This window comes from Pelodiscus sinensis, chromosome 1 (genome assembly GCF_052426305.1).
Source record: "Pelodiscus sinensis isolate ZL-2025 chromosome 1, ASM5242630v1, whole genome shotgun sequence".
Taxonomy (NCBI): Eukaryota; Metazoa; Chordata; order Testudines; family Trionychidae; genus Pelodiscus; species Pelodiscus sinensis.
Genome location: NC_143052.1, coordinates 242359410 through 242374516, shown reverse-complemented (window position 1 = coordinate 242374516; position 15107 = coordinate 242359410). Strand labels below are relative to the sequence as shown.

Genomic DNA, 15107 nt, shown 5'->3' with positions numbered 1-15107 from the left:
CCTTTTCCCCATCTAGTGGTGGCTCTGTATCTCCACATTTGTAGCCCTTGTTGACATTAGAATCTTGGAAGTTGCACACAGTTTTTTATTACACTGAACATTCTTTCTACACTTTCCCACATATTTTTTAATATAAATTGTGTATTCAATTGTAAGTGTGTGTGTGTGTGTGTGTGTGTGTGTGTGTGTGTGTGTGTGTGTGTGTGTGTGTGTGTGTGTAACAACGTCAAATATGTAACTTTTGTTTTAAATGTAAGTGAACTCTTAAACACTGCTGTTAGAAATCCATTAATGTGTGTTTGGATTTTTTTTTTTTTTTTTTTTTTAGTTTTGTGTTTAAATGTCAATGCATCTCATCATTTTGAACAGCTTTAAGATGTCAAGTACCTCTATTATAAATTTTTCCAATTGTTGAATTTCATAAGGGTGTATGTGTCTGTGAGGGGAGACAGGTAGCAATGAAGTATCTGATTATCAAAAGTGTTTGTTTTTACAGAACTTTGGGACAACAATAGTGGTTAATCCTGAAAAGGACAAGGATATGGTGCAAGAGCTACTAGATTTTAAGGATAAAGTGGACCATATCATAGAAGCGTGCTTTCAGAAAAATGAGAAATTTGTAAACTTGATGAAGGAATCCTTTGAAACATTTATCAACAAGAGACCAAATAAGCCTGCAGAATTGATAGGTATAATATATTTTTCTGTAAAATATTTATAAAACCTATAGAAACCATAATAAGATAAAGCATACTGAGTATGCTGTTGTAATAGTAATACAATGCATAGTCCACTAGAAGAATTGATTTGGAGATGTTAGGCAAAAATTAATCTGGCTATGTTGTGGAGTTCAGGTAAAAGTCTGGATATTCTATGTCAGGTGTTTGCTTGCAAGACATCACATGAAGAGGCATGTTAACTCTTGCTATTGCTGCACCCCTACTTGCCTGCACTGTGTATAGTGCTGACAGATGCTTAGAAACCTGTATGGCTAACTTTCTAAAGTAGGGTGAGTTGCTAAGGGGAAGGAGGAGCTATTATAAAAGAAATGTAACTACTTCAGAATAGAATAGTGGTATGTCTTTTGGATAAGGCTCATACTGATGTTAAAACATCATTTTCCCATACAGACTGACAGTCGATAAGAAAAATATGCCCAGGAAGGAAGGAGTAGTGGGATTTGAGTGGCTGGTTGTTTTTCCCTCCTGAGCTAAACTCAGGAGAACATCAGTTTAAAAGCATTAAGTTACAGGAAGACTGAGTTGTAAAGAAGAAAATTGTTCAGGACTTCTAATCAGAAAAGGGAAGCGTAATCATTTGGTGTACATTAGAAGAAAAATATTTAAAATGTTCAGAATAAGTAATATGAGGACAGATCCACTGGTGGTGTAAATTGTGATAGCTCTGACTTTGAAGTCAGTGGAGCTACAGTTTACATTAGCTGAGGATCTGCACGTTTCTGTCTATACCATATTCTTTTGCTTTTTCTTGCTAACCTGAAAAATGGCTTTCTAAGTAATACCCTTATGTAGGGGAGATGACTGAATACTATTTGAATGTGCGAGCAGTGATATGGGCTTATTGCCACTTGTGGAAACTATATCCTCAGCTGTTACAATGGCTTCCTTCTCATCCCACTGACACGTAACCTAGAGACTCAGAGTAGGGCTATTTGTATGGCTTTCTATACCTTCAATTACAATTTATCGTGTAATCTTGTTTCTCTCTGCCATTATCAAGCTACTAACTTGAAAGCATCACTTCTGTTTAAGTTTTGGTGAGAGCCAAAGGACATGGTAAAGGCCTACAAAAATAGTCGTCTTTGTGTTGTTTATTTTTGTTTCTCATGTTATACATTCTTATGCATTGTATAATTCCAAATATTGTCTATCAACAAGTAATGTTCTTGTAGTGAACATAACATGAAAATTCTAGTGTTTTAGTACATTAATTTTAAAGCTAATTTGTTGTCTTTATCATTGTCGGTTCCTTTGTGACATCATTTTTCACTAAAAATGTAATACCTGAATATAATTACTCTGACTTTTGAGGAGGGATAACCGATTACAAAATAGGATATTTGGCATTTCACCAGTGCTTTAATATCTAGTAATATTAGAAGTGGAAACATTACAATAATTTTAGAGGCATTTTTATTTTAAGCTCCTCAACTTTTTTATTTATTTATAGCAAAACATGTGGATTCAAAGTTAAGAGCTGGAAATAAGGAAGCAACTGATGAAGAGCTAGAAAGAATCCTTGACAAAATCATGATAATATTCAGATTCATTCATGGTAAGAAATGTTTAAGTGTAAGAAGGGTTTAAAACAGATGTGATTAAGATGATCTTTAGTGCTACTGCTAGAACTGTTAACTGATTTAGTGCAGCAATAACTAACTTGTTGCATGTTTAAGAGTCTATAGGCTGGGACTACAAAATTAGAGAGGCTGATGTTAGTTGCATAAAGACCAAAGGTTAAAACTGTTCTCTGACCAGAAACTGTGCGTGTCACTGATATTATTTTTCCCCTCATTGTTTCCCTCCCCTGGCCACTCAGATAAGATTATGTGGGAGCCCTGCACACAGTAGCTCATCCTTTTCATCACCATCCTTCTTTTACATAAGGATGCAAACAATAAATCAAGGTATAGAGAAGAGAGAGTGGCACTGTAGTGCTTGACATCTTAATGCCATGCACTTTCCAAAAATGAACTCTACCAATCAGTATAAGGATAAGCACATGATCTGGACATTTATACTAAAATGAACAGCAGAAAAAGCATATCACCATATCTAATTAAACTATCTGTTGGCTGTTTTAGGGGAAAATGGGGTCTAAATCTTAAATATCTGAGTTAGAGGAAAAGCTGTTTTTGTCTAACTAGAGCAGTTTCTAATATTGGGCATTTTATATAAGAGATATAGGCAGGCCTGCTTTTTTTTTTAAACCCCTCTTTGCTCTTGCTATGGAAATATTTTTCCAGAATTATTTGAATATAGCAGTCTGGACAGCAAACGTGTGGAGACTGATTATTGTTTGTCAAACCCTAAGAAAATCCCAACAGAAGCGATGAAGGAAGTATATATTTCTTGAGGCTAAGAGATTAACCTTTCTAAATTTGAAGTGCTAAATATGAAACCATGACATTTTCCATTTATTATTTTTATTTTAATATTATGCATATCTGTATTTTAAAGTTTTTAAATGAACTGAAAGAGTAGGTCAGAATAATAATTTCTTTTTTTTTTTACTAACTAATACATATGTCATAGCAGGACATGGCTGGCTCTTTAAGGGTAGGTCTTACTGAGCATTTAAGTTTCTAGGCCTTGGTCCTTTAAGGACAGATATTCTGAGACCTGTAGTTACCAGCTGTTCCCCATCTTATCTTCCAGGCACTCCCTGCTCTCTCCTGAGCTTTTCACCCACAATATATTCTATATAACCAAACCACTTTATCAGTGAGAGCAAAGCTCAGAGAGTTCTTGGTAGTCTGTGTGCTGGGAGATCTGAAGTAGAACTGCTGCAGCAATGTTGAGTTCCTCTTGGCGGATCCCAGTGATAGTCTACCAAGATTTGGGGTAATAATACTTTGAAGGAGCCATGTTTTGCGTGGAGGAAAAGAGAACACTGAATCTGAATCATATTCCTAGTACCTCTGCTCCAAGGAGTGGTAGATCTAAGGAGCGGATCTGGAGAAGCCCCAATGGAAGGGGTGAAGATCTGTGGATATTCATATATGTCTTAAGTTTCAAAAGACTATTTGCAGAGCCTACTGAGAAGTATACGAAAAGCCTGAGGAGGTGATGTGTACAGAAGGGGTTTTCTGAAATGCATAAGGGCCCATTTTGTGTATTAATAGACAAGACTCCAGGAGGGACAATGATAGTATTTTTGGCAAATACAATTTTGTGTCAGTAATTGCAGCTGACCAAGGGCAGGAAGGGGCAATAAGTCAACAGCCACACTTGGACACTGAAGAGGGAAACAACCATATCACAATAAATTAAGAAGAAAATCCAAACCACAAAATTGTTGTGATGTTAAGGCTCCATTGGCACAACTGGCACCTATCTTGATGTCCCAGCTGTCTTACCCATTGCCATCTACTTCTTCAGAGGCTGCTTCTGTGTCAGTGCCATCGGGGAGACCCACCAAACGCTGACAGAGACTGCTTCTCCATTTACTACGGAGAGTTGCATCTCTTCAGACTCAACCATCCAACACCAAGATCTCCTTCAACATCTTTTAGATCATTTTTACAGAACTTGTTCCAGAGATACTAAATCTGCAAGTCAGGACTGACACTCTTACAAGGAACATCTCCAGTGACCTTATGGGACATCTTGAACTGTTATGAGGAGGTCTAAACCTCCATCTGAGTTCTAGTCTACAAGATCACCTTAATCTACACCATCAACGTATAGGGAAGCCCCTTCTGTGATCCCTTAGCCTCTTCCTTTGTTGGAACTTAGATAAGAAGGGAAAATAATGGGGAAATCTTTTCATGTCTTCCCACCCCTAATATTTCATTTTTTCTGAGGCTGTCACCCTGGAATCAACATCTTTTCTGGAAGATTTTAAAATTCCAGGGCTTTATGAGAAGGGTGGCCATGTCTTTAGGAGTACAGGTGATGCTTGCACAAGATAACCATACAAGCTCCTATATATCTTACAGATCCCTGCTCTGAAAACAATCATCCTTCCCATTAATGAAGCCTTTGCTGGCATCAGTCAGATCTCTCTGTCAGATGCCAGCTTCTATACCACCCACAGTCAACGGTGCTAAAGTTCCACTGCAAGAATTTGATTATTTCTTTACCAACTAACTCTTGACTCCCTTGAGATTATGGATACTGCTAAGTGTACCAGGCAGTCTCAATTCAGGGACACTAACAACAAGGAGTTTAAAAACTGGACTTATATATGGACCATGCTACTACCAGCCTTCAGATATGTGTCAAATTATCAGGTACTGTTTTTTAAATACACTTTTCTTAATTGGCCAGCCTAAGTTGTCTGAGGAGTACAGAGAAAAATTATTGGCTATAGTTTTTGAAGGATCTCTCACTTCTTGTGGTATGCATCAAGCCTGCAAGACGTTTATATCCACCATCAGGAACCACTTGGTTTAAGTTCTGATGAACAATACCATTACCATGTTTTATCTGAACAAGCAAGGGGATTGCAGGGTCATCTCAGCTGCTCTAAAAAACAATCTGTCCATGGAATCTCTATAAGAAGCAATGTCTTACTAAAAGCTTTATATTCCAGAAGTGAGGAACATTATTGCAGATTCTCTCCATAGGAACTTGTCCAACACAAGTGGTCAGTCAGGAAGGATATTCTATTCCAGGTCTTTCAACACTGGGGGTAACCAGCAATGTTCCCTCTAATTTATTTTTTTCAGTCCATGCATGGAATAAATTTTATGTGCAGAGAGTCATGTGGAGATGTGTTTCTACTGGTGGTGCACATGCTGCTGGCTGTGGGTGCTCTGCTAATCAGGCGGCATTTGAATCTCTCCTGGGTAGTCACCTAAGCACTTAGCTTAAAAGGAATACCGGTACCCAGTAATACGTTTATTTGTGACATACTTCAACAACAGGTGCAGGGATTTTGCTTCAGAGTGGCTGCAGCACAAGTTCCATGCTGGATGTCTTTCTTCTTCCCTGGTCTATTCATCTGCTTTATGCATCCTCCTCTCTGCCTCTCCCCCTCCTCCCCCCCAAATTTCTCACATTCGAAGAGTGCTCCAGGAAGATGAAAAGAGACAAAGCAACATAAATCCTGGTGGCACAAGCTTGGCCATGACAACAGTATTGGTTCATGGATCTACATCAGCTTTATCAGACCCCTGATAATTTTATCCTGGACAAAAATCTCCTATGTCCTAATGTTATCAGGACAAGTCTCTGAATGCCAACCGTCAATCTCTCCACCTCACCGTGTGAATAATTTCTGGTTAAATATGTGTGAGAGATTATGGTCCTGAGAAGTTTGTCATCTTGGCAAGCAGCACCAAGGACTCACTAGGGCCACATTTTCTCAACCTTCAAGTGGGCCACGGGGCAGTGTTCCCTCTTATGGGAACACAGAATACATGTTGTTAGGTGGACCGAGGCATGCGTAGGTGTGCATCACCAATAGAAACACATGTGGCAAGCTGTGGGCACTTTGCTAATCAGCTGGGTGGCATTTGAATCTCTCCTGGATGGCTGCCCAAGTGTCCAGCTTACAGGAAACACTATTGTGAGGTCACAAAGGCCAAAACCCAGACTCCAAACCCCAGCACCCCCTGTGGAGCTGAAGTCAGGAACTGAGGTTGAAACCTTGATCCTTGAGGCTGTCCACAGGGTTGAAGTCCTGATCCCTGCCTCCCCCAATAGATTGAAGCTAGGAGCAGCTAGGATGAATCTCAGGGCCCAAGCTCTGGTGCCTCCTGGAAGCCCTAAGCACCTGAGCAGAGTTGGAGGGCATAAAGGGCATTGCCTCCCCAAAATGGTAGCAGGGCAGTCCCTGGAGCAACTTCTCCCCTTCTCCTTCTCTCCCCATCTCCAGCCTGGTCGGAGGTGGGAAGCTAGAGCCAAGGAGTGTGGGTCAGCTACTGCTCTAGTTGGCTCCATGGAGCAGGTAGCTGAAGTGTTCCCTCTGCTGGTGCTCAGGGGTAAAGCTGTTCCTGAGCTCCTAGTCCCCCTTGTCCCCACAGAAGCAGACGTAACATCCACCTTTGGATGGTGGAGAGTCCAGGAACCAGGACAGCAGAGGAGCCCTCCTGGCACACAACCTCTAGAACTCCTCTCCCTACATCCTGAACTGCCCCTTCCCTGCACCCTGAGTTATGCCACCTGGCTACACCCAACTTCTAGCTGCACCCTGAGCTACCCTTTGCTTGCACACAGCCCTTAGCTACCCCCACCCTCCACCTTATGCTGTTCTCAAGCTTTTGGAGCTGAGCCCCCAACTTTTGAGTTTATAAATGTTGGTCCCCCCCCCCTCAACTCAGGCTGGGTGGGCTCCTGAGGTGAGTTGGGGGTGGAGGTGTTACTCCCTCCCTGGACCACACCATGTGGAGTGGGTTTGAGCCCTGCTTGGACCTCCCCTGTCCCCAAATAGAAGTCAAATTATACCTGTGCCCAAGGTCCCTGCCCCAGTACCCCCTCCCCCCAAAAAATGAAAGAGGTTTTTGATCGGGATAAGCAGCGAGGAGTCCTGTGGCACCTTATAGACTAACAGAAGTATTGGAGCATAAGCTTTCGTGGGCAAAAGCCCACTTCGTCAGATGCATGTCACATTTGATGCATGCATCAGACGAAGTGGGTCTTTGCCCACGAAAGCTTATGCTCCAACACTTCTGTTAGTCTATAAGGTGCCACAGGACTCCTCGCCGCTTTTGCAGATTCAGACTAACACGGCTACCCCTCTGATATTTGATCTGGATGTAATCCCACCGTTATTTCATTCTCCATACAGAAATCGTACACATGCTGGACTGCATCTGAAATCATCCACCCTTTCAGTTAGTTTAGTAAGAATCCACTTCACTTCTCAGCAATACAGAATGACCTCTCTATCTTTTCTTTCTTTTTGATTAAACCCTTAAGAAATCTGGAAACCTGTTCCTATCTTCCTGTGAGCATTTCAGTACCTTCATAGGATCTTCAGTCTAGTCCTAGCCAAATTAAAAGATTCTCCCTTTTAACCTCTGATTTTCCTACGGCTACCTATGATGATTGTTTTTGGTTGCAATCCTCTCTGCAATGAGATTTCCAAAACTTTCAGCATTGTCTTTCGTTTATCGTTATCCATAAAGGCAGCATTTCTCCTAGGCTATACCCTAAATGTATACCAAAGTTGGTGTCAGCTTTTTCTGCCTTCAAATCCTACGCTTCCAAAGCTGATCAGAGTCTCTACCTCTTCAATGTTTGCAGAGCTTTGGCATTCTATCTGGATTGTACAGTCATTCAGATCTTCCCCTAGGCTCTTTGTGGCCAATTCTGAAAGAGGTATAAGTCACCCTGGAACAACTCTACAGAGCTCTTATTGGATTTGGGACTGCATTATGCTTTCCTATGACCTTACTAAAGTCTCCTCCTCCATCAACATTAGAATCCCGTTCTACGAGGGCTCAGGCTGTTTCATCAACCTTCCTGAGCAATATTTCTAGACATATGCAAGGCAACAATGTGGTCATCTTTACATATTTTCTTCAGAAACAACACTATTTCTCAAGCTTCATGAAATAACGTCAACTTTGGTAAGTCAGTGTTGTGATCTTTGGATTATTTGGTGGGGAAAAAAAAAAGTCCCATCACTTGTAGGGGAAATTGCTGATGAGTCACCTACAGTGGAATGCTATGCATGCAATCACTCCAAGGACAAAAACAATGCTTATTTTACCTCTGTGGTAATTGTTATTCTTTGAGATATGCTGAGCACATATATTTTCCATAATCTCTCCCACTTTCCCCACTGCTTCGGATGTTGGACAGTGGTATGAAGGAACAGAGAGTGAGATGGCAATGGCCCTCAGATTGGTGTACAAGAAGAGTAGGGCCATGTGTGCAGCCAAAAATCTACAACTCAAGTACATTGGGAGCAAGTACAAATTTTTAGTGAAACATATGTGTACAGCATATCTCAAAGAATAACACCAGTCAATGTACAGATATATCCACCTTTCAGCAAGTCAAGAGGAAGGACACTTCTGTATAATTGAAGATGAATAAATATGTAACTTTTCATTTCTCAGGCTTTTTTTCTTGTTGTTGTTGCTGTTGTTTATCTATACAGGTAAAGATGTGTTTGAGGCATTTTATAAGAAAGATTTGGCCAAAAGATTGCTGGTTGGAAAAAGTGCTTCGGTAGATGCTGAGAAGTCGATGTTGTCAAAGCTTAAACATGGTGAGCAGCTGCAAACATTGAATTTTTTTACTTCCTTTGGTTTTTAAATATGAATCTTTATTTATGTTAAAGGGACTGGACCAGATTGTCAAATAAAAGATGAGCATGCTACAGCTCCCACTGTTCAGAATGGGTACTGCTGATTGCTCTGGGCTCAAGGAAATATGGAAATTTAATTTAGATGCCTAAATGGTAGTGGAGTTATTTTGGAAATCTGAATCTGTGACATTAAGCTGTAACTGTGGTATGCTTTTAGGACTTTTGAGAACAGGCTTACAGTTTTCTGATGTGTCCAGGAGCACATAGTTCTAGGGGTATTTGGAACAGGTGGAGTGTGGGGGTCTCACATTCAAGTGTTGTAACCAAGGCTAGTGGAATCCAATGTGGGGCTACAGGTGGGCGGCTAGAATCAGAACTACTGAATCAGCTGTCTTAGCACACACTCAGGGTGTGATAGGCTAGATGTGAGTGTCCCAGGTTGGGAGCTACAACAACAACAGCATTGGGAGCTCTCAGGCTTGTAGGGTGAGGAGTGACACAACCCCTTCTGTGGTCTGGGTTTGCAGTTGAAGTAGTAGTAATGCAGGATTTACACACAGCTTGCTATTTTAACTGAGGTTTACACTTCGAACTGTGGTAAAATGGTTTGAAGTGATTCTCAAGTGAAAAAGCTGCAAACAATTAAAGGTTAATTTTATTTTTTTCCTGTTTACTTTGAGTAAGGGAAATAGAACAATTGAAAGTGTAAAGATGAGTAAGAAGCAGAACGAGCAGGAGTAAATTTATCTAGATTTGCATCTCAAGGCCCGTCATGCTGGCTCAACATTAAGCTTAAACCTTTATTATTTGTTTTATGTTTATTGCAATCATGGAAACTTTAATTTGTGTGGCAGAATGTGGTGCTGCTTTCACCAGCAAATTGGAGGGAATGTTCAAGGATATGGAACTTTCAAAAGATGTCATGATTCAATTTAAGCAGGTAAATTTAACTTCACTTATGCGTAGTATATTTATACTAGTTAGATGAGGTCACATAATTGTATTGAATTAAACCACAACAAAACAGATTTTCCACAGATTGTTTATAGTGTAGTGTATCTGCTGGGATGTTATCTAGCCCTAGTTTCATTTGATTTTGTTTTGTCTCTTAATAATAAAGTCTGAATGCAATGTTGTCTCTAAATGTATTATTGGATCCATCTCTAAAATTAATAAGATGCCATTTTTTCATGTGAGAATTATTGCCAGGCTCTTACTAGTTCAGTATGAACGACCTACATTTAGTGATGAACGTTCTTATGCCATTCAGAGTGGATTGTCGTTATGTTCTCTGGATGCTCAGCCCAGGCACTATCTAGACTGCATTTCTTTCAAAATGTACCAATATCTATCTATCTTAATATCCTATAATTATTTTTGTATGGATTCTTTTCATTTCTTTTGACTTTGAAGTCCTTTAGAACAGATCTAATAGACCTAATTGATAGTCATCTTGTCCATTTTGTTCCCAACATTCACTATGTTCTGAACTGCGTAGGTATGTAGTGTACTTTGCATGACTGCAAAACAGTAAGAAGAAAAGCATTTTCTATCTGAGGACATTGCCTCAAGAAAACTTCCTATTGGTGTACATAATTTCCAATTGCAATCAGTATTTTAAGAAACTTAAGGCTGTCTATGTTTACTGTAGGAATAACTTGGTTTTGATCAGATTTTTATATTGCATAGTGCTTCAAGACATTTTCAATGAGAAATGCTTCATAAATTCAACTTTTGGTTTATAGTCAGCTCTATGAGTGTTTTAATGACTTGCCAGAATTAATTCAGTATGTCAAAATTAATTTACAGTTAAAAAAGATTAATACTATAGATAGTAATTAACAGATGCCATATACTTTTCCAAGTTTATTTTTAATTTATTGTGTTAGCAGGATTTTTAACGGGTTTGGGTTTTTTAATTTAATTTTATTTCAGTATATGCAGAACCAAAGTGATCCAGGTAATATAGACCTGACGGTAAATATACTTACTATGGGATATTGGCCAACCTATACACCCATGGAAGTCCACTTACCTCCAGAGGTGAGTCTTTGAACAAGAATTTCTGTCGATTGTGGTGGAGTGATGGAATTCTCAATATTAATGTTGCCTAACACATTAAATTAGAACTGTTTCAATTACTTATAACTAGATATTCATGAGGGAATTCTGCGCTAAAAAATTTCGGCAGACAATATTTTAAAATTCTGCAAATCTTGTCAGTAAATAAATGCGGAGGCTCCAGCATGGCAGTGGAAAGCACAGGTCACTGTGAGATCACCCTGCAGCCCTTCCCCCCACCACCACAGGACACAGACTCAGTGGGGAGGATGCACCTGACTGACACAACACAAGGGCCAGGCCTATACCCAAAAAACCCTGAGGCCCTGCCCCTCCATGTCAAGCATGCAAGATGTAGGCAGGCAGGTTCAGCCCAGCAGGATCCAGGTGTGGAAGGGCTTTGTGTGGGATGACAAAGTTGTTTGTGGCCCAGTCTGGGTGCAGACTGCTTGCTGGGGGGTAGGAGGGTGGACTCTAGATAAACAGGAGCTCATTGGAGATGGGTTCTAGATGCAGAGGAATGGAACTCTCCAGTAGGGTCCATGTGAAAGTGGTTGTAGGTTAGCGGGGGATTGGGATGTGGAGGGCTCTGCAGAAGGGGAGTGTAGGTGCTGACTGGGTAAGGGGCTAGTTATGATGGTGCAGGTGGGGTGGGGATTGTGGAGTAGGGATCTATCCCTCTTGGTTAGAGTGTAATGTTAAATCTTGAGTCCAGTGAGAGTGACTCTTTTTGTACATCAGTCTGACCTCTGATGTTGCTGGCACACATTAAAAGGTATGTCGTTCAAATAGAATGAACGAGGTATTTTTTAGTATGCACGCAGGGCTATTCCTAGAATTTATGGGACTCTATGTGCACTTCCTATATGGCCCCCCATGTGACTTGTTCCTGTCCCCAGTCCAGGGCTCCCCCCCGGGCCGGCCCACAACATTTTGGCACCTGAGGCAGGGAGCTCAAATGATGCCCCCATGCCCCTTGCTTGGGCCAAAATTTTGAAAGGTCTTAATTCTGTCTTTTTCCTGTTCTACTCCTCTCATGGTACTGCTCTGCTACCTACATATGCCCAGCAGCAGACACAATTTTCTACACTCTGGGTTCTAGTGGCGCCTCCCCCCACCTCCAATCTGGCCCCTGAGGTGGCTGCCTCAGTTGGCCTCATGGTAGGGCCAGCCCTGGCCCTCCCCCTTACTCCTCCCCTCGCCATAGGACACTACGTGGGAGAGTGCAGCAAGGAGAGGGTCAAATGCCTCACCTGCCTGCTGCAGAGGCTGTCATTCAGCTTTTGGGCTTCTTGGGAATTGGAGCATTCCAGCCTCCAGTGCCTGGAAGCCCAGCTCAGGAACAGCAGCGGACAAGGGGTTGAGGGATTGGGGGGAAAGGGCAGCTGCCTTGGGGCATGGCAGTTTGAAAGGGTCCTGGACTTCTGGCTGATGTCACTGTTGCAATAGCAATCAGAGTCCTGGGCTCTTTAAGTCACTCATGGAGCCCTGGGCAGCATGAGCACAGTGCTGAAGGAATGGCTGGGGAAGAGCCTTCTGCAGCCCTGCCCTTTTTGGGTCTCAGAGCCGGTCCCTCCACACTTTGCCCAAGGGCTCTGCAGTTCCGTCTGTAGCCCTGGACTCAGGTGGCAATCAGGTAACCATCCCCCCCCCCGCCCCTTTCAGTACATTTCACCATAATTTGGGGCACCACAGACCCAGTGAGAATGGCTCAGCTCCTGCACATGGACATGAGGGAGCCGATCCACTCTTACCTGCTGTCCCAGTGGTGCCCCAAATTTTCATGTGCCCTATGCAGCTGCATATTCTGCATATGCATAGGGAAGGGCTTGTTTGCACCTTTACTTCTGCACTCTGTTGACAGCAGTTCTGCCTTCAGAGCTGGGCAGCTAGAGAGGGACAGCTGCTGGCTAGCAGCCCCGCTTTGAAGGAAGCATCACCACCAACATCAGCACAGAAGTAAAGATGGCATGGTATGGTATTGCCACCCTTATTTATGCACTGCTGCTGGAGAGGCACTGCCTTCAGAGCTGGGCAACCAGGCAACAACTGCTAATCTCTGGCCATCCAGCTCTGAAGACAGCACAAGAAGGAAGGGAGACGATATGGTAACCCTGCCCCCGCTAAAGTAACAGTGTACTCCCCCTGCAACTTCCTCTAGGGCCAGAAATGCTGGCTTCTCCTTTGAAATCTGTATGGGTATGTTTACAGCGCTATTTCAAATTAACTTAATTCGAAATAGTTAATTTGAATTAAGCTAATTTGAAATAACGCATCTATACACAAAAACTGTTTCGAAATAGCGTTTTGCTATTTCGAAATACCACATCCACACTGAGTGGACCCTGAACCGAAGTTAAGGATGGCCGGAACCAGTGCCGGCAGGGCATCAGGTTAGGACTTAGTGTGGGGGGCTGCTGCCTGAGACTAACTGAGCTCTGTGCTTAAAGGAACCCTACCCCCACCTCGGACAGACAGTTCTCAGGGTTCCCCGCTTGCTTATCTACCTTGATGAGGGACAGCAAAGCAGTCCTGTCTTGGAGTGCCCTGAGTGCCTGAACTCGGGACACCACAGCACTCAGCCATATGGAGCTAGAGTTGCCCCTGGGCACGCCGGTGCTTCCTGTGGGGTCATTGCCATCAGCCCAGCTGCACTTGCTGCAGGCTGCCACCCGGGGGGGTCCATCGGGAGGGCTGTCAGGATCCAGGAGCCCCTGAGGGAGAGTGTCCACCCCAAGGAGCCCTCAGAGCCTCCCCAATCCTCCCCACCAGGGGCTCGTGCCCCATTCCTCCCTCAAAACCTTCCACTTATCCCTCCCTAGCCCCCCTTCCTGATGTCAAATAAAAGACATGTATGTTCAAAAATAGAAACTGGGGAGGGGAATGAATCTCTGGGGAGACTGGGAAAAGGATGTGGGAGGGGGAAGACAGAGGGTGGGAGAAGGAAGGGGGAAACCTGGATCCTGGGAGCTGGCAAATTGCTCCTGGGGGGCGGTGAAGGGCTGGCTGCCATTGGCTTGCTGGCTCATGTTTTGGGGCCACTGGTCAGGGGCCCCGGTGGCCACTGCTGGCTCTGGGTTGGCAGGCTTGAAGCTGGCACAGGCACTGTGGCCAGGGTCTACTCCTTTAATGGCTCCTGGGCTGGGGGAGAGGAGAGTAAGTTTTCCTGGTTGTGCCCAGAGTAGTCACCAGGGCTCCCCGGGAAGGGCTGGAGGCCCCCTATTTTGAATTAAGTGTCTACACAGCACTTAATTCGAAATAGCTATTTTGAATTTGGCATTACTCCTCATAGAATGAGGTTTACCAAATTCGAATTAAGGGTTAGCATGTATAGATGCTATTAAAGTTAATTCGAAATAACGGCTGTTATTTCTAATTAACTTTGCAGTGTAGACATACTATGGTATAGGGCAGAACTACTCACCACGTGGGCCGCATGAGGCCCATTTGTTTGCAGCCTGCAGTGCAGTTTGGGATTTTGTGGGGCTCATCAGGCAGCCCATGGGTTGGAGCCAAAACAAAAAAGTAGTCAATAGAATGGTCTTCTATTGATATGTTTTAGTAGTTAAATTCCTGGACTGTCATTGCTCATTAAAAGTGCTGTCATAGGGAGGAAGTCGGGTAAATATTGCATTTTATTAGTATCCGCAGAACTGACTTACATGGGGCCTGTGTGTTGTGTAGTCTTGCCTTAAGCTTTATATTCATGCCTGTCAATGTGAAAGAAGCTATTTGCATATATATATTGCACATATATGCAACCACACTTAAGTTGCGACCTTCGGCAGGTGCTGAGAGTATCATTGTGGTCCCCAGAGCTTCCAAAGTTGAGTAGCCCTGATATAGGGTAAAAGCGGACAAAAGACCAGATTTCATGGGGGAAGCTTTCAAAGTCTGTGACGTGTTTTTTCATGTCTGTGAATTTAGTAGTACCCTATTCATGACCCATGTAAGGGAATTTCATTTTAAATTACATCTTTTCTTGTGTCTCTGTTTAAAAGGAAACTAAGAAATTACAGTAATTCCTCATTTAACACGGTAGATATGTTTCAGAGAATGATCGTGCTAAGTGAAAACGTGTTATGCGGAGCCAATTTTCC

At 42.7% G+C, this 15107-nt stretch overlaps 1 protein-coding gene across 2 annotated transcripts in view; it reads left to right on the top strand.

Annotated features, from left to right (window-relative positions):
- The window catches only part of CUL4A (cullin 4A), a 69994-nt gene that overhangs the window by 41923 nt on the left and 12964 nt on the right, over positions 1-15107 (top strand). For both annotated transcript variants that reach the window (XR_012900369.2, XM_075918528.2), the window contains 5 exons: positions 497-689; positions 2191-2295; positions 8797-8907; positions 9801-9886; positions 10882-10989. Coding sequence is in view for 1 of the 2 variants with exons in the window: in XM_075918528.2 (XP_075774643.1) it covers positions 497-689; positions 2191-2295; positions 8797-8907; positions 9801-9886; positions 10882-10989 (603 nt within the window). In the remaining variant the exon portion in view is untranslated. The remainder of the gene's footprint in view (positions 1-496; positions 690-2190; positions 2296-8796; positions 8908-9800; positions 9887-10881; positions 10990-15107) is intronic.